Source organism: Saccostrea cucullata, unplaced genomic scaffold, assembly GCF_032062105.1.
Source record: "Saccostrea cucullata isolate Sc308-1 unplaced genomic scaffold, CSIRO_AGI_Scuc_v1 ctg11497, whole genome shotgun sequence".
Classification (NCBI taxonomy): Eukaryota; Metazoa; Mollusca; class Bivalvia; order Ostreida; family Ostreidae; genus Saccostrea; species Saccostrea cuccullata.
The window spans coordinates 84,016-103,911 of record NW_026925944.1 but is presented as its reverse complement, the minus strand read 5'-3'; the positions used below and the strand labels follow the sequence as shown (position 1 = coordinate 103,911).

The window sequence follows — 19,896 nt, the reverse complement described above, 5'->3', positions numbered from 1 at the left end:
TACTTATTTTATCTTAAATTGAAAGTTTTTCTTGTTAAAGTTATAACAGTTAAGATACATACATACATATATAATTATATATATATATATACATATATAATTATATATATATATATACATATATAATTATATATATATATATATATATATATATATATATATATATATATATATATATATATATAAGCACAAATTACAACAACTCTTAAACTAATATAACTGCCCTAAGTGAAGAAATATTAATATAGAAAGCACAGAGAAATTCACTTTTACAAGGATACCCACTTCCGCCCCAGCCCGGGGTTGAACTCTCGACCTACGGAATCTGTCTCCTAGCAGTGCAGGAACAGCGCGTTAGACCGCTCGGCCATCTAGGCAAGTTAAAAACTTTTCTGAGTGAAAAATATCCCATTCCCGTGGAAATTTATACTTTGGATAGCACTGATCCGATATGCCCTTGTAAATTACCTAAAATACGAAATTTAATCTTTGTATACTAATATCTTCTGTATATTTTAAAACAAAAACACCAGAAAAAAATATTTCAAAAGCAATGCGGCTTGTCTACACTCAAATTAACTCTAATTGTATACGGTATCGGTAGAATATGAAACTCTTTATAGTCATTAAGAAAATGTTTGTTTAGCAATTGAGTAACGTAAAAACATAATTAATTTCAATAGAATCATCATTACCTGAGGAGGTAGCAGTAAGCCAGATCGTGTGATAGTTAGTAGTGCTGTGATTTGACGCTTGTCATTCAATCCAACGATGTTTATTTGCTTTGACCCCCCTTCGTCCATTGTCCACTGACCCCCGGGGACGATTGGAACCCCTGTCTGATCCCAGTTATGAATAAGTTCGTCTGGGATGTCATATTCGGTAATCGTCGTTTGCACACGTTCAAAGAAATCGTCTTTCAGCTTGGGGAAGTCAACTGGGGCTGTTCTTGCACTTTTAGTGCCCTTACGTCTAACAAAAGCCATCCGATTAAGAACTGATTCAGCCCAAGTTTTCGTTAAGTCTATACGTTGTAAAGGATTTTGTCATGATGTTTAAGAATTCCAGTGGCTGCCAAAATAACAATTTGAGTCGAAACTATTCCACCTTCACTTCGTAATTGCTTTAAATATTCTTTTAAATTCTCGTCATATTTTCCCAAAAGGAGGGGATATCCTCTGTCGTCTTTGGGTAGCTCACTTACTTCATTCTTCAAAAATAAACATTTTCTAAGAAAGGACGACTTTATGCTTCGAATCCGGCGTACTCTTGTTAACTGGACTCCCAAATTCTTTAGTATATTTTCTTGCGGCATTGGTAATACCATTTTCAACAGCATACTTGGCTATTTTTGCTCGAATTTCGGGACTATAATTGTTGTAATTTCCCCGTTTTCTCTTTTTCCACCGCTACCGATAATTTCCTCATAAACTTCTTCATTAGCTTTTATAAATTCATGTTTATCAGTCTCAGGTAATAATTCCGATTTTCTTTTCGGTGTTCTGCTCAAATATTTGAACAAATCCATCCTCAATTGACAGAGACTCTGCCACAAGTACTAGTATCAAATGGTTTGAATGCATAGATTTTTAGACACACAGAGGTGATGATTGCCTGAGTAATATTCACACACAGTCCATACGTAGCAGGGCTAATTTTTTTGTATGTGACGAAAAAGAGTTATCTTTCTTTGAAGGAAATTAAACATAACAGAGTTATCTCTCTTTGACATACATGGAACTACGCGTGGGTGAATTTAAAACGGGGCGAAATCTTTTTATAGTGTGAAAGGGCGAAAATAACACGGGGCGAAAATAACCCTGTATACAGTATATTGTTCTTGTTTTTCCTCATGAATCTTTGAGCTTTGTTCAAGTCTATTGCTAGAGATTCAGATACATGTTTTTATTATATACCTAATGTGTATCACCCAATTTTACTGTTGAATTTACGCTATCACGTGACGTCGTGATCCGATTTTCCGGATCACCAACATGTTGTTTTCTGAATCCATATCACCACTCTCTGAAACTGATTACGTAGTACACAGAAATATGACGTTATTTTCCTTGCGCGTTAAAAAGTCCCTTGTTATTATGTTTTGTTTTATGGATAAATGTTATGCAATTGATCTCTAAGGTTTTCTTTTGCTATATTTTGCTAGTTATGAGGGGGTATATAATAAATTTATTATTATAACAGTAACTTGATCCGAAGAGCCGTATCACGTCTCGTTGACAGGCGCGGATCATCAGATCAACTACGTTTCGCGTCTCGTTAGATCTGATGATCCGCGCCTGTCAACTCGACGTGATACGACCCTTCGGATCAAGTTACTGTTATAATAATATATATATATTTATCTGGTATTAAAACTGGACAGATATAGGCAAATTTTAGATCTCCACATTTTGTATCCACTGCCTTTTGTACTTGTGGCTCATGGAAGAAAAAAATTAAATGGAAATGCTGCATTGCATTATTAAAAACTAATAAATGTAAATACATTTTATTTGCAATTTATTACAGGTGTTGAACATGTATGGATGTTTTACTCCTGGCTGCTTAAAACAAGAACATTTTGGAGGAAAATAGAAGCTTGAATGGTAAACTTCAGACTGTATATGGAGCATATGATCAATTTTATAAGAAGACTTACGCAGAAAAAAAAAACCATGTAAAATAGCAAGCTGAACTTTCACAGGAATTTAATGTTGATGTCATCATTGGTGATGCAAAACAATTCAAATATTACACAGGTGTAACACCTAATCCGTTTCTTGGAGTATATTTTTTTGATACCAAATGATCAAGTTATACCAATACAATTTCCATCTAACAGATCAAAAGAAGTTATGGCAGTCAATTATTTTTAAAAATTATGAAAATGAGACATGATTTTCATTATTCTGACTTGGCTTTTCGATTTAAATTTCATACTAAGTTAGATAACTCTTATGTGAATATGGAACTCTTCAGTCTGGGGAGTTAGTTTTGAACTTGTATTAAATGGAGGGAAGTTTACTGGTGTTTTACTGGATTGTGTGAATTTAACAAATGGTAGCAGAGCGTGGTTCCATGATACAGAGAGAGGATATTCCTTTATTGTAAAAAAGGGCTAAAACTGTGAGTGAGTGATTTACAAGTGTTGAAATTGTTTCCTAAAGAAAAAAATGGCAACGAAAATTAACCCTCCAAAATATAGCCAGTCGAAATCCTATGAGCTTTATAAACAGGAGCTGCTTGCATGGAAAGAAATTACAGAATTAGAAAAGAAAAAACAGGGAGTAGCAATTGCTCTAACATTACCAGAAGATGATGAATCAAAAATTCGAGAAAAAGTGTTTGATCAAATTAAATTGGATGACTTGAAGGAGACAGGGCTTGAAACATTGATTAAATTTCTTGATAAACACCTTGCAAAGGATGATTTGTCGGACAGTTTAACAAAGTTTGAAGATTTTGAAGATTACAGAAGAGCAGAAGGTCAGTCTATCATAGAATACATAAGTGTGTTTGATGCCAAATATAGGAAAATAGAGAAAAAGGAGATGAGATTGCCACCTGAAATATTGGCATTCAAGTTATTGCGTAGAGCTAACATCTCAAAGGAGGAGACAATGATTGTGCTAACAGGAATGAACTATAGTGAAAAAGAAACTTTATATGAACAAGCTAAATGTTCCCTGAAAAAATTCAAAGGTGAAGCATCTGTGGCCAGCTCTGCTCAATCAACAGGACCATGTATTAAGTTAGAGCCTGCATTCCTTGCCGAGAATGAGGAAGCCTTGTTAGCAGCTGGGTATGTACGAAGCAATTCTTATCTTCCTGGATTTTCTGGAGGCAAACGTGGTGGACGTGGTAGAGCTTATGATGGCGCAAAGTTGCAGGGATATCGTCAGCCGGAATACAACTCCTTCAAAACAACACCCAGCCAAAAACAGGGAGGACTTAAGAAAGACATAAATCCTACTGGTAGTGATGGTAAACTGTTGACTTGTAAATCATGTGGTTCTTACAGACACATGATTACAGATTGTCCTCATAGCTGGGAAAACATGGCAAAGGTTAATATGTGTACCACAGAACATGCAGTGTTGTTTACTGGATTTCAACGAGAAGACATATCTCGTTTGTGTGTGGATGCCCAGAACTGTGCAGTACTTGACAGTGGATGTAGTAGCACAGTTTGTGGACAGCTGTGGTTCAACAACTATTTGGAGTCCTTAAGTGACAGTGACAGGAAGAAGATCGAGTGTAATGATAGTAAGAAGGTGTTTAAATTTGGAGGAGGAACTTGTTTAAAGTCAACAGGAGAGTTCAGTATTCCCGCTGTTCTAGCAGGCAAATCTGTAACCATTCAAACAGATGTTGTAGAATCTGACATACCCCTACTTTTGTCAAAAGATTCCATGAAAAAGGCTAGTGTGAAAATGGACTTGGAGAACGACACAGCCACAATATTCGGAAAAGAAATAGCACTAAACTTGACAACAGCTGGTCATTATTGTGTCCCTATAGATAGGAATGAAACTGTAGCAGTAGCAGATGTGTGCAAGGTGGAGACAACAGATGGTGAAAAACTTTCTCAGGAAAAACTTCTTAAACTTCATAGACAGTTTGCTCATCCACCAATGAAGAAGCTAGTAGCTCTATTGAAAGATGCTAAAAATTGGAAGGAAGAATACCATGATATATTGATAGATATTGAGGGAAAATGTGACATTTGCAAGTTATTTGCAAAAACTCCAGCACGGCCAGTTGTTGCGTTGCCTTTAGCAACAGAGTTTAATGAAAAAGTGGCAATGGACTTGAAAAAGTGGAATGACAGATGGATTCTACACATCATTGATATGTGGTCAAGGTATACGGTATCTGTGTTCATCAGTAGAAAGAAACCGAGCGATGTAATCGACGCTTTGATGACACACTGGATAGGAGTATTTGGAGTAATGGGTGCTGTATTTACTGACAATGGAGGAGAGTTCAGCTCAGAGGAAATGAGAGAAGTTATGTCCATTCTCAATGTCCGCACTTGTACAACGGCTGGAATGAGTCCTTTCCAGAACGGATTGTGTGAAAGGGTTCACGCAATTACTGATAGCATGTTAATCAAGCTTGAAGAGGAGTATGGGAAGAAAGACTGTCAGACACTACTATGTTGGGCAAATATGGCGCGAAATTCCCTTCAGATGTGGAATGGATTCAGCAGTCATCAACTTGTTTTTGGAACCAATCCAAACCTTCCTAACATAATGACTGAGAAATTACCAGTGCTTATGGGTACCACAACCAGTGAAGTATTTGCAAAGCATCTGAACGCCTTGCATTCAGCTAGAAAAGCTTACATCCAAACAGAAGCTGAGGAAAGAATACGACGTGCACTAAGAAGTAAAGTCAGAGCATCTGAGCAAGTTTTCAATAATGGAGACAGAGTGTTTTATAAAAGAGAAGGAAAAGAAAGATGGTTAGGCCCAGGAAAAGTTGTGTTCCAAGACGGTAAAGGGGTTTTTATACGTCATGGCAGTGTATTTGTCCGTGTATCACCGAACAGACTTTGTAAAATTGAGGACAGTTTTTCTAGGACAGAAACTGTAGAGCTAAAGAAAACAGGAAATGAAGAGCCAAAGAAAACTATTGAAAGTGAGCAATGCAATAACAGAAGAGCAACCGGCTCTAAAGAAAGTGAATATGAGTTGTCAGAAATCATAGGCAAGAAAGAATCTACCAGAAACAAAGATGGTGTTTCAGAAAACGTGCATCTGAAACCTAATGATAAAATAGTCTACAAATTAGATTCTGAAGAACAATGGAGAAAAGCAACTGTTCTTGGGAGAGCAGGAAAATCTACAGGCACCAACAAGAACTGGTACAACATACAAGATGACGAAAGTGACGACAGAAAAAGTGTTGATCTTGGTCGCCTACCATGGAAAAATGTTGAAAACGGAGTAGACGAACATATAACTGTTGACGAACAAGTGGTCAATATAAGTAATGTTGATGAGGGTGATATAAAAGAAAAGACTTTCATAAAGGCAGCTAAAGAGGAGGAGTTACAGAAGCTTCAAGATTTTAATGCATATGACGAGGTTCCAGATACAGGTCAATCAGCTATATCAACGAGATGGGTCATCACTAAAAAGGAAGGCAAAGTAAAGGCAAGGCTCGTTGCAAGGGGTTTTGAAGATAAAGACATGGTTCAACGAGATAGTCCCACTGCAAGCAAAGGGGCAATACGCATATTACTAACTATTGCAGCAAGTAAACAATGGATCATAAAGACTACAGATATAAAATCTGCTTTCTTACAAGGCAAAGAATTGCATCGTGATGTTTATCTCAAGCCACCTATTTAGAGTGGCGTTTCCAAAGGTATGCTATGGAAACTTAGACACTGCTTGTACGGATTGAAGGATGGAGCTAGACAGTTCTACCTGAGCGTGAAAGAGGAACTTCTTAAAATTGGATGTAAACAGTCCAGGTTGGATCCTGCCGTCTTCGTATTACAGACTCGAAAACTACATGGAATTATTTGTTGTCACGTAGATGATTTCTTGCATGCTGGGGATGACCAATTAGAGAGAGTCATGATGCATTTACGTCAAAGGTTCTTAGCAGGAAAAATAGAGGAGAAAACTTTCAACTACCTTGGTTTTCAAATAAATCAAGAAAAGGACAGAATCACCTTGGATCACACAGATTATGTCCAATCACTTAAAAGTATGACAATGGATCCTGACAGAGCTCTACAGAAACAGGATATTCTCACTCCTGAAGAACAAACTCTATTTAGAAAACTTGTTGGGCAGTTATACTGGGTGGTGCAAAGTTCCAGACCAGATATGTCTTTTGAAATGGTGGACCTTAATACAAAATTGAAAGAAGCTCACGTCAATGATTTACTTCATGCGATCAAAGTGATCAACCGATTGAAGGATATGAAATCTACAGTGTTTTCCAAAATTAAAGGACAATGACACAGATTGGAAAATAATGGTATTTACAGATGCCTCCCTAGGGAATCTCAATGATGGTGTGGGAAGTACAGGAGCTCATATAGTATGGCTAACCGACAACGAAGGAAACTGCTGCCCAATAACCTGGCAAAGCAATAAGATAAGACGAGTTGTACGTTCAACTATTGCTGCCGAAGCGTTAAGTCTACAGGAAGGATTGGAGTCAGCAGCGTTCCACAAAAGTATGCTAGAAGAAATCCTTGGACACCAATTAGTGGTGGAAGTGTATACAGACAATAAAAGTGTTATTGAGTCGCTAAATTCCACTAAACCTGTTGAAGATAAAAGACTTCGCATAGACATAGCGGCTATAAGTGAAACAATAAACTGTGACCAAAATACCACAGTGAAATGGTGTTCCGGGAGATATCAGTTAGCGGACTGCATGACAAAAAAGGGTGCATCCGGACTTCAATTTATAGTTATGGTGATCAAAATTGTAAATGCTATAACATCTGACTTAAAACCATTGATTAAATTCAATCACTGGAAAGTTGTTGCATAATGCACTGGTGACAAATATGGCTCATAGGCCTCTTGATTTTTCTTCAATGCCCGATTAAAAACAAAACGTACTTAGATTTGGTAAATGTTGTTACATTAATTATTTTTAACGTGAAGTATAAGTAATATTTCATATTTTTAATGAATAACATTTGCTTATAGCAGTAAAAATTTCACTTCCTGCAAAAAAGAACAAAGATCTAGATTTTTCTGGTCGCATGTTTATTGCAATGGCGACCGTAGAAATGGGAACGAAGTAGCACAGATGCATTAAAAACATATGGTATTTTGATAGTTTTTTGCAATAAAACAGTAAACTTTTGAATAAACCCGTTGTTTTACGCGTTTTACCACCTATAATTATGAATTTATTTTTTCCCACTGAATAACAAGTTGTCCGCTATCAGATGGTAATTACATGATTTCTAGTTATACCTCGTTTTAAATTTGTGTTTGCCATCACAATTAAATAGCTCAGTTATGACTAAAACATGGAGAAAATGTTTTTAATGCACTGAAAAGTCGCACAAAAAAACACCTAAAGGGTAAAAATGTCGTCAATAGGAAATCGGCAGAAATACATGTAGGATGAAATGAAATAGTGTGTGCCATCGAATGATATCCATAAATCGTCTGCGTAAGGAATATTACATGCTAAAAAAAAAATTATAGTTTGCTTGTTGTTTTTTTTTTCATAAGAAAGTCAACGACGCTTTGCGCGAGAGCGGGCGGGTCCTAATCAACCAATTAAAACGCTTGTTTTACAAAACGAAATCCGTGATTCAAATAGTTCAATTTGTCAGATCCAACAGTAGCATAATACAACGCAACGCTATTTCGGCCGGAGTGTATACTTTGAAGCGAGATTTGCGATAAAAATCTAGACGAATACCAGTCAGGCACGAAGCATCGTTTTTGAAAGTGGGGGGGGGGGCGGGGCTACAGAAAATTTAAATTTACCCAAACTCGAAAATCCTATTTCGTGGGGGAGGGGGGGGGGTAGAGGCCAAGTTTTTTCAAGGCAAAGTTCCTTTCACAACTTTCTCCTATATTTTCTTCCTATGTATATACTGTGGTAAAAAGTGGGGGGGGGGGGCAACCATGTTTTTTAATAGAAATTTTCTATAGTACAGGTAATGTTGGGGGAAAAGTGGGTGCCATGCCCCCCTCTGGATACTACGTGCCTGCAGTACATTACTTGAAAAGGAGTATATGTACACAATAGTTGAAAGGACCTTTTTCTATACATTTTTATAACTTGGCGAGCACTCGCTTATATTAGGCCTCAGTTGTTAAAAAAAATTTCACAGCCAAGCGAGAAATATCTGCGAGATTCGCGCACACCTCAATCTCAGATTGTTTTTCTCATCTTCACGAACCAGCCAATCGCTGGGTCATGTTTAATCCAGTAAAATAATTTATGTATGGAGATTGGTATTTGTAGTGTGTTGTTAATACATTGTTTCCGATTGACTTTAAAATTTTACTGCATGTTTTATTACAGGGAAAGATGGATTTTATCAGAAAAGGCTCCTTAATAAGACCTTATTATAGACAGCATTTATAGAGGAAAAGTGTAAAATGGTCTCACTTTTTCTTGAAATAGAAAACACATTTATGGTCGTAGTAAACAATTTCAGAAAAGAAGGGGGGGGGGGGGGTATACAAAGGACGAACATTAAAAAAGTTCTTATCTTTAAAAAAATATATTTTAAAAGAAAATGTTACAGTAAATTATATAATTTTTAATATATTTTAGACAAGTCCTGTAGTTCACAAAAATGCTCATATCATTGTATGTAATGAACGTATAATTTATGTCAACGCATGCCCACCGTGATCTCTTTAAATCGAATAGTTAAAATACTTATCATGTGCATTTTATGTAAACACACACACAAGTTCTACATTGAATCCAGTTTACAGAGTTATTAATTTTTTTAATAGATAATTTCCCGTTTCAATTTAATAAATTTAACAAAGCGATAGAAAACTACATGTATATCCTTTAAAAAAAGGGAATTTCACCATTTCTCCCTGGTCACTGATTCCCGATGACTGCATCTATTATGACGTCACAAATGACGTACACCGAGTAACGTCATGTCCAACTGTGAAATCATAAGTTTGTTTTCCTTTGATTTCAGAAATGTTATTTTTAAATTCTTTTCACATCCATTGCCTTCATTGAACAATTGACTGCTTTTTTCTATCACCATGTGTGTTATCTATTAATTTGATAACCTATGACCTACCAATGAATCACTGACTCTCACTCTAAAAAAAATTACGGATTCTTATAACAAAGTTTAACTCTAATTTCCTATACTCGTCACAGTCATAAACAAACATAATAATTGACGTGAAAGTTTATATTTGCGATAGCCACACATATAGTAAGTTGAAAGTTGTACTTGTCTGTAAATCAAATCTAATTCTGGAAAAAGAACTGTCGATAAATCGGCACTTTTAACGGATATGTTTTTAGACTGAAACCATCATATTTATTCCAGTAGTCAGACATGCTCTACAGGTGCCTCAGTTGACATTTTCTTACAGGTGTGATATGAGTGTCAATCCACTTACATAATCAATTTTATACACCTTTCTAATTGATCCTTTAATGTTTGTATAAAAGACAAAGACAAATATGGTGGTTCATGATCATAGCATTTTTACACGCGTTGACATTTTATTTTTTTCACCATGAGCACACTCGTTACCGCAAAATATTTTCATTGGAAATTATTTGTCGAACAATAATTATTATTATTTTGTTTCAATATTTTGCGGTAACGACTGTGCTCTTTGTGAAATTCATGATTTTTTGTGTAAAATTTAGAGCGACGATACTTCCGGAAAACCTCGAACCATGCTGCGTTTTAGAATTTAGTTTGACATCGAAAGCTGCAATACTATGAAAGGTTTAGTAGTGTGTGATCCAAGGGGTTCAGTTACATTTGCTTCCATGTTATTTAGTGGCGGTATATCTGACAAGGATATTTTTGTGCGATCAAAGTTTGAAGACATGCTCAAAGACTTGTTGGATGAGGGTTACCTACTCCAAGGAGATGGACTCATGGCAGATAAAGGATTTAACATCGAAGAGGAAGTAGAGAAATGTGGGCTGCAATTAAACATACCACCCTTTGCAACCATTGGAAAACAAATGACCAAGAGTGATGCTTTACTAACCAAGAAAATAGCTAAACATAGAGTTCACGTTGAAAGAGCTATTGAGAGAATCAAACGTTTTAAAATTTTATCTGGAAAATTCAAACTCTCTTTATTTACTTTGATTAACCAAATATGGTATGTCTGTGCTATGCTTTCAAATTTTTTTCCTCCTTGCATTAAAAACAAAACCTAAGTCAAAGCTTTTAATTTTTTAAAAATAAATATTAACCAGTTAAAATGCATTTCATACATGTAATTGGGTATTTTCTTGACTAAACGCATTACCCCTTAGTATGTAGTGTATAATTATGTATTTTATTCATGTTTACCGGTATATGCACACATGCAATATTGTTGTTATTTGATGAAATTTAATTACATGATGTACCGGCATATCACATATGATAAAGTATTGAAATATTGACTTAATTATCATGATTATAGTTCTAAAATATTTGTTCTGCCTGAGAAATAGAGAGAGCTAGAGAGAAGTAATCTGAATTATAGTACAAAACATACATGTGTGCTTAGACCACTTCCTATTCCAACTTCACCCAAATGGATCATTTTCCTCTTCATGGGATTTGACACCAAGTAACTGATTGGCAATCCTTTTAAGGCTTTTAAATGGTCAACATCTTCTCCATTCACATAAATCTTCCTAAAAATACAATGTACCCTGGTAATGAATTTTAATCAAGAAACTTTAAAAATTAGATTATAAATACATACATGTAGAAATTACAAATTTTAATTGTTGCTAATAGTAATGTTATTTAATTTATAAGGTTTTAACGATATTTTTGGTTAGGCCAAAAGAAAATATACTCTTGTTTCCTGTCCCCTGACCAAAAAAATTAGGGTCGGTAGGTAGGGAAGAAATTTCATTTTGGAAAAAAAATTAATTTTCAAAACTCAATGAATGCAGTACATATAGCATGTAATAACAAGAAAATGATATGTTAACAGTTTACAAAGCAAGTTTGCTAATCAAGATTTATAAAGTAAAGGTATCCTGTACAGTTGTGTTGTATTAATTCTGTAAATATCGTTGGCCGACTTCAGTATTTTAGAAAAATAGTTACCCCAAAAATGAAAATGTAATAGAAACTATTAGGGTCAAAGGGTAAAATGTAGGGTAAGTCCGGTGACAGGAAACAGGAGTATTTTTTATTTTGGCCTTACCTGCATTCTGTCAAAACATTTTCTACAGGTTTCTGTTTTCTATCAGGGTGGGGTATAATGCAAATTTGGGGAGCAGCAGAATTTTCAATCTTGCTTCCTCTTGGCACAGACCACTGCTGGGGCATACTAGTACATGTTAGATTATCAGGGACTGCTTTAAAACCCATCAGAATCCAATGCTGAAGAGCCATCAGCAAGCCAATAATGTGAGAACATGACCCACTGGCTCTGGAAAAAAAACGAGTGTCGGGTTTAATTTTACGATTTTCACAGCAAAGATATCGGAATATTCAACATGTTCAATGTATCGATAAATCATATGCATCAAATTTTAAAACAAAACATACCCAGCTGTGCATGAACAATGCGCCAAACCCAAGGATCCTGGCGATACGTCTATATTTAAAGAATGCGGAGAGTCATTTTTCCGTTGGGAGCGGTGACATTTTGCGGAAATTCGGACTTCATTCTCCTTGTCGCTTTTATACAATTTCACCCTCTCGAAATAATTCTCACTATAATACTTAAAGCCTTGCTGCCTTGCTTTCATGGAAATTTCTCCCTCTATATAATTTTCGGATATGTCATGAGGTAAGTCGGATAAAATTGCAAAAACGTGTTGATCTTGCCTCTTTGCAGCCATGTTTATAAAGAGATGTTTGTCTAACCTCAGCATCCATGACGTAGTTTGGGAAAAGGGGCGGGGCTTACAGAAAGCGCGGCGATTCGCGAATTCTTAGACAGTTTTACTGTTGCAAAAGTATACACAAGTATATTTAGAGCAGTACTCACAATACCTTGACGGTTTGTGCGTTGGGGATAAAAGAGGGAAAAAAGCGCATTTACGTTGGCGACCTTTGTTCAATCCTCCTTGTGACCAAAATTTTGAATCACTTTTCAGCTCGATTTAACGAGAGTTTGTTTTTTCCTGAATCGGACGGAAGACCTCTCGTTGCTCGCAACGAGATCGTATCTAGTCTTCTTCTTCTTCTTGTTCTTCTTCTTCTTCTTCTTCTTCTTCCTGGGTACTTTTTTGTCCGGGAGTGATCTTGTAAACTGTTCATCCGATGTAGGTAAAACCTTTTTAGGGTCAGTAGACATGTTATGTAGATTTGCGGAATCAAGGTCATTTTGCGCGCACGTGCTTGCAAGAGCGCGCACGTGCAACACGTGAAATGACCAATATAATAGATATAGCCGCAACTTTTCTATTTTTTTTTTTATGAAATGCTTTGAAACTCACAATGTGAGGATATATTAGTAGTATAGACATAATGACATGGTCAAAATAGCAAGAACTCACGTGCATGCACGTGCGCTTTGCTCTGATCGGCTGAAACTAAATTCTCAATATCTGTCTTGTTTTTTGAAAAAATCCTTTGAAATTTTGAACATAGTCATACATAATGAAGATCTACAGCATGATGTATAACAATTATCATAAAAGCATGCGCATGCACATGCGCTGCAATCTGATTGGCTGAAACTTTAAATGCCTATAACTTTCTTGTTTCTCAACAAAACGGGATGAAATTTAGAATATGAATAGGTATGATGGATTACTACATTATGCTACTATCAAAATGGAATGCAAGGACAAGCATGCATGCAAGTGCACGCGCACAATATGCAAAATGACCAATATATTTGAAAAATGGTAACATTTACATTTTTTATGATTTGTCTTATTGATTCTCACGACACAAAGAAATGTTTATGGTTAAGACAACATGTTGTGATCATCTTGCATGTGCATGCACGTGCGTGCGCGTGCAATGAGTTAAATAAAATATAGTTGATATCATTGTAGCTTTAATAATTCTTATATGAAATTCTTTGATAATGAGCATATTTTAAAAATGTCGTACAGGAAAATGGCACAAAAAGGGACTTGGGGAGCGTTTGGGGAACATCTGTAACGGTCCCCGTTACAATTAAAACTAGTTATACTATTGTGACGTCAGCAAACCCGCGATCTACCTTAAATTGTTATAAATTGGCGACGAAAATGACGCATAACCTATGAAAAATGTGTTTGAATGGGTTTTTATGCTGGTGATAGGCTTCATAACAATAACCAGTCACAGAGCAGCAATCAACAGCAGTAAGAGATGAGAGACAACATGGGTACTGGCAGCAATGTAAGAAAAGGGAAAGTAAAATGACCAAACTGTAACAACAAAGGTGACTGAGAACGGTTTGGATGCAATTCTGAACACAGCCCTTGCAGGAAGTATTGACAGGAAAATAAAAGCTATGACATCTATATATTATATACAACGTAGGTCTAGACAGGTTTGGCGCAGGACAAAGGAAAAATCGTATGTAAATGTATTACGATATTTGGCGGAAATTGGATTTTGAACAAGTTAGCGTGGATTTGATTTTTTTTAGCACATATCTTAATGTTCTTCTTTATAGGTATATGTGCGAGGAATTTAGCGTTGTACTTGAATTAGCGGAGAATGCTTTCCGCCTAAAGCGCTAAAAAGAATACACAGCAAATGTAAAACGTTTACAATACAGCATTAGAGGGTCTCGTGTTGAACTAACAAACATGTCTATTTTTAACAGATATGAAGTTCTTAAAGTCTGAATCCCATGGGAGAATGATGGGATTTTTAGTCCTAAGAACTATTCAACTTTTCTCCCATGGAAGAAAAGGTGTCAGTTGAGATTTTTTCTCCCAGTGGAATTTTTCTCCCACAAAATGCTCAAACTGGATATATCCCAAGGATATAGAGAGGATGTACCCTATAGATTATGATAATGATATCTCACTCATCATAATCTATGGGATGTATCCCATTTTTTACAATGTTTGGGGGAAAATTACTGTCACACTGTTTTCGTCGTTGCATTTTGTTGCTTGAAATATGCTTCTCATTTTTTCAGATGTTTTCAACAATGCAGAAAGGGAGAACTGTCTTTCACCGTATTCGGGTACTATATAGATTGCTTTAAAATTTTCTTGAAAAGATACTACTTTTTTGTCGTAAATAAAAAGTTAAATGCATGACGGCATGACGGTCACCAGATTATTTCTTTTTTTCAAAAATTATGTGTTTTGATATGCAATTAAGTAGCATCATTGTAAATGAAGTATGATTATTTCTTCTCATACAGATTTGCCAAAAATTTAGACAGTTGTAGAAGATCATTTATTTAATCATTGTAAATGCAATGAAAAATAAATTGGAAAAGCGTCACTTCAAGTTTTAAAAATAAGAAAACACTTTGACCAGCATAAAACCTATTTTGCTTTTTTCTTTCTAATCGTAACTTTCTTCTAGTGTTTAAACAATTGGATTACCTGCGGCAAACGGATCATATTTGTGCGACAACATTAGTCAAGAAAATGGCAAGTAAGTACTTATAGGTATATACTAGTAGTTCATTTCAGAACTCTAAAGTACACTACTACATGTATATACGACCGATAGACATACATTCATATATTTCTAGCTTTCACATGGTGATGATGTCACTTTAATAATAGATAGTATGCCTTATTTTAGTAATAAGAGTTCAAAGTTGTACGGTTTTTAAACATCCTTCAATAGTCAAACCATATATTATTTCAGAGGATTTGACATCATGTCACGTCATTGTGTCATTTCTTTTCAGGTCTAAATCTTCCCAGCTGTACGTGTTCAGACAGACATATATTCTACCATTACCGAACAACTCGTAAGTAAAAAACGAGACCAACTACGAAGTTCTTATTTCATGACAATAATTGAATTGAATTGATTTGTATCGCTTCAAAGTGTGTGTATGTTGGGGGGGGGGGGTGCATTTTTCCACCACTGAATGCATTTACAGTAAAATCCCACATTCTCGTTGAAAAGAAGGATTGAAGTGTTGAGTTGTCACGTATTTGAAGTTACACATTGCATTGAGGACACGGATTTGTTTTTCACTTTATACCACTTTAACATTGAAAATTTAAGAATTACTGATTTCACAGAAATTAAACTTGACCAAAAGATTCTTACATTAATCTCAGTTTCATTTGACTTTCAGATTTTTTTTTACAAAATGAAAATGTGTGTCTTCTTTTTCCTCTTTCGATTAAACATACGCGGAGCTTCTCATAATAAAACGTAGACCCTGCTATTCTTTCTAAAATATTAGAACACCGAGATCTTTACCGTAATATTCCTCCTTAAATTTGAATAAATTTAAATAATATTTTTATTTCAGAATCTTTAATACAGCGTGTCATTGTACATCTATTTAACGTTCGAACGGTTAGATTTGTTTTTTTCTGCAAATTCTGGACTATGCTAATATTCTCCAAAAAGACGTAATCATTTTATAGAGACAACTAATCGCCTGAATGTATCTCCTTTGCATAATAGCAGGAAAAGGACTTTTTTAATTATATTTTTATTTAAAAACATGATATTATAGTTTGAGTTAAGTGCTTTCTTTAGGTATAATTCAAACATTCGACTTAAGAAGATTTTACAGCAGAAAAAGATTTTAATTATCGAATATTTGAAGTTTTCAAACTTGAATGATAAATTTATCTATACAGAAGTTTGATAAAATAATTATTTGAGCTTCATACATGAAAAAAGTCTAAATTCCATCCAAGGAGAGTTTTCTTCTTTTGTAAAACATTGGGAAGTTTTCTTTGTAAGGATTTTTCCTCCCAGTTTTAACGATTGTTCTAAAATATTATACATTTATTGCATGATAATGAGGAAAATATGAAGATTTTTTCAGCCAAAAAAAAATCATATTGCCCTAGGGCTTCGGCCGAAGGGAATGATATTTCTTGGCTGAATAAATCTTCATGTTTCCCAAACACTCACGCAATGAATTGTTTATTATACCGAAACAAGGAAAGAAATCAAATTCGGCACAGCTCTCAAACCTTCATTTTTTACGTAAAGTTACTGAATCCCTTTGACACAACTCACTCCGATCAAATAACGTTGACCTGCACATGACGTTCCAGGTGAATACAAGGATTTACTTCCTTTACATTGATCTAAAAATAGATCGGGAAATTCCAAATTGATACAAATTGTTTTGGAAAGCTATTTAAACGACTATGACTTTTTTTTTTACTTGTGAACAAAACATAAGCGAATATATATATTTTTGGGCGAGGGTGGTAAGAGGGGATGCAGGGAGACCCCCTTCCAACACTTTTACTGAACAACAATTTTTACATTTTGGCAGTCAATTTTCCCTGATAATGCTCCTTCCTTTCAAAATCTATTCTATAAAAAAGACTGACATTCGACCGTATATTTTTTTCATGACAACTAAAATTGACAACAAAAAAACATTTCAAATTGATACGACTTGTAAGGTTTATTTACATTTTAATTCTGCTTTTCTCCCTTGTATTTGGCTAGGACTTAATTAAATGCAAACAAGTAATGAGCTGTATCATTTATCAGTGAATCGTATAATAAAACAATTATTGCTGGGTTTTTTTCGGTCACTAAAATGATTTAGTCATCTTCGAAGTACAATATTCACCTCGCCCTTCGGGCTCGGTTAATATTGTACTCCTCAGATGGCTAAATCATTGTATTGACCTAAAAAAACAGCAATAATTGTATAGTTTAGAATAATTATAATGATGTATAATGATAATGAATAACATTTCTTTTTGACAGATACCTATGACAATAGTTGTAGACAAGACCATAACTTCCAAGGTATTTAAGAATAATTTATGGTCATATTTTATGTTTTTGATTTTTCTTTTAAAAACTAGAGAAAATAATCAATTTGTTTTATTTCATCTAGAAATAATGAACACGTACTTCACTCACCTACCTTCCCATCACACTGTTACGACCATACAGTGCCACACTCGTAATAAAGGTTTGTTCTGAGTTTCTTGAGGAATCGAAACATTGGAAACATGTCTTTTGTGGATATGAATTAAACATCACTTGAAAGAAGTAACGGTAAGAGGTTCAAGCCATTTAAGGAGGAACAGGACCTTTACCTGAAAAAATTTCTGTCAATGAATGTTTTTCGTATTTTTTATATTACTTATTTAATATGTACTTAACATTTTAAAAAGGTCCTGTCATGGGATTTCTTGACTTATTTAAAAGATATCGCCCCACAAATACCACCCTGTTTAGAGTTTGTATGGAGTTTAGATACTTCATGTTTACGGGCTCAGAACGGAGTCCATAATGCGAATTTTTACGTCCAAACAATAAATATGATAGGTAACACTTTATACTCAAATATTTCAGAATATTTATAGTGTTTAAATTATCTGAAAGCAATTGTTTTAATTTTATATAGTATTTGGGTGGGATAATTTCTGCATTTTTCAAGGCAGCTTCAACGACAAAAACCTCATTTGGAAAAAATTCTGTCAATAAATATTTCTAAATTTACGATTGAATGTCAGTCCTTCATCGTAATTATTCACTGCATAAATATCATAGGGTGAAGCTTACCTCAATATCGCACAGGACATCGTTGAATTAGACGTAAGCATGATAAAAACGCTTCATGTTTGCGGGAGTGCGGGAAATCAATTGTGACGTCACACGAAAACATAAACATTCAAAATTATCTAAATAGAGAGAATCTCTACTACTCAATACGAAAAAATATTAATTAAAAAAAATCTGCCTCAGAAATTTATCACGATACATTGACTGTGACCTGTTTATTATGAAATAAAACTGATCATGACGGGTGTGTGTACTTGATCTCGCTGCACTGAGAATTGAAACACTACGTCTATGACGTCACTGACGTCAGACTGCAGGGTAAAGAGAAACCAATGTGTGGATTGGGAAACTTCACAATTTCTAAATGATGGCAAGATCTTTAAAAAATTTATTAATAATAATTTCTAAAATTAAATGTTTTAAAAACATTTTTAGAATTTAGTATAAAATGACACAATAACTGTTGATTTTAACAACGTTTAACATGTATATCATCACCAATTATGACGTAATATGTCTTTCTAGTCATGTGACATGTTCCCTGTCTCCCCTTAAATCATACTCTTTGTCTGCTTTTGTGTTGTATTTTACTCTTTTTCGTGTTTTATTGGATATGAAAATTATGTTTATTGGCAAAATATTGACTATAAGCTTTCTCAAGAATGTTAAATGCATTTTGTTAAATTCTTACTCCATGATAATGCTTTTTTCAGTCTGGGATGATCTTCTCCGCCTGAGCAATATGAACACCAGATGCTTAGATGATTTTATCTCTCATATGAAAGGTATTAATAACACATAATAATTAACATAGCCAAAGAGGCCGATATAACTATTCATAACAAATAGTCTCAATTTTGATTGCAGTAAATTTTTGTGGTATATGTCTAACTTTCTAATTCTATACACAGAGGAATTGCATAACTTTTTATCAACGTCTCAACAGTGTAACATTCAAATACATTATAATTAACAACAGCAAAATGATGTCTTTGATTTAAAATGTATAATACAATTTTACTAAGATTTACATGTATTTCAGCTGCTTATGATTATAACCACGAGCCAAACTGCTATCATGCGTGCCAAAGCTCCACCCAGGGTAAATATCAAATGAAGGTTAAAAACAGAAATCTTATAGAGAATTCTTGCAAAACCAATAATAAATTTAACTGGATTTCTTGTTCGCTGACTTATAAGTTTGTTGGCCTACATTTATCCAAATATAAAAAAAAATATTAATCACTCATGTCAGTTTTCATTTTTACAAGTATTTTACAAGTCCTTTTATGTATTCTAAAAATTAAATTGTTAAAGTCATTGAATTTCTTCAGTCCAGCCTTAAATAAAAAGGTTTAAAAGCCTGATATGAAAATTGAAGATATTTATGTTTTTTTTCAATTATAGGAAATGCTTTATACTAAGTACATTATGCACCATAAAATGTTTGAAGCAAATATTTGAAAACTAAGTACCTATAAGTTTAAAAATCATGCAATTTTCTTCAAATACCTGGATATCTATCATTGTTGGTCCTAAAATATGAAAATTGATTAATTTTC

The 19,896-nt window shown here is 34.5% G+C and overlaps 1 protein-coding gene and 1 long non-coding RNA gene across 2 annotated transcripts; one reads left to right on the top strand and one right to left on the bottom strand.

Annotated features, from left to right (window-relative positions):
- Positions 1–11,166: 11,166 nt before the first annotated feature.
- On the bottom strand, positions 11,167–12,614 carry LOC134270132 (uncharacterized). The gene is made up of 3 exons (XM_062752312.1): positions 12,233–12,614; positions 11,886–12,113; positions 11,167–11,361 (listed from the first exon to the last, which is right to left on the bottom strand). The coding sequence occupies exons 1-3, from the start codon at positions 12,559–12,561 to the stop codon at positions 11,202–11,204; spliced, it is 717 nt and encodes a 238-aa protein (XP_062608296.1). The 5' UTR covers positions 12,562–12,614; the 3' UTR covers positions 11,167–11,201.
- Positions 12,615–17,508: 4,894 nt separating this feature from the next.
- On the top strand, positions 17,509–19,436 carry LOC134270131 (uncharacterized). Its single transcript, XR_009992733.1, has 4 exons — positions 17,509–17,569; positions 17,661–17,738; positions 19,048–19,119; positions 19,377–19,436. It is a non-coding gene; the product is annotated as an uncharacterized LOC134270131 (long non-coding RNA).
- The last annotated feature ends 460 nt before the right edge of the window (positions 19,437–19,896 follow it).

Excerpts from the sequence above, each read along its gene's own strand:
- LOC134270132 (XM_062752312.1), bottom strand. The coding sequence starts at position 12,561 with ATGCTGAGGTTAGACAAACATCTCTTTATAAACATGGCTGCAAAGAGG. Across the intron at positions 12,114-12,232 it reads CATTGTTCATGCACAGCTGG|AGCCAGTGGGTCATGTTCTC; the intron begins GTATGTTTTGTT and ends TTTTTTTTCCAG. Across the intron at positions 11,362-11,885 it reads AATGTTTTGACAGAATGCAG|GAAGATTTATGTGAATGGAG; the intron begins GTAAGGCCAAAA and ends TTGTATTTTTAG.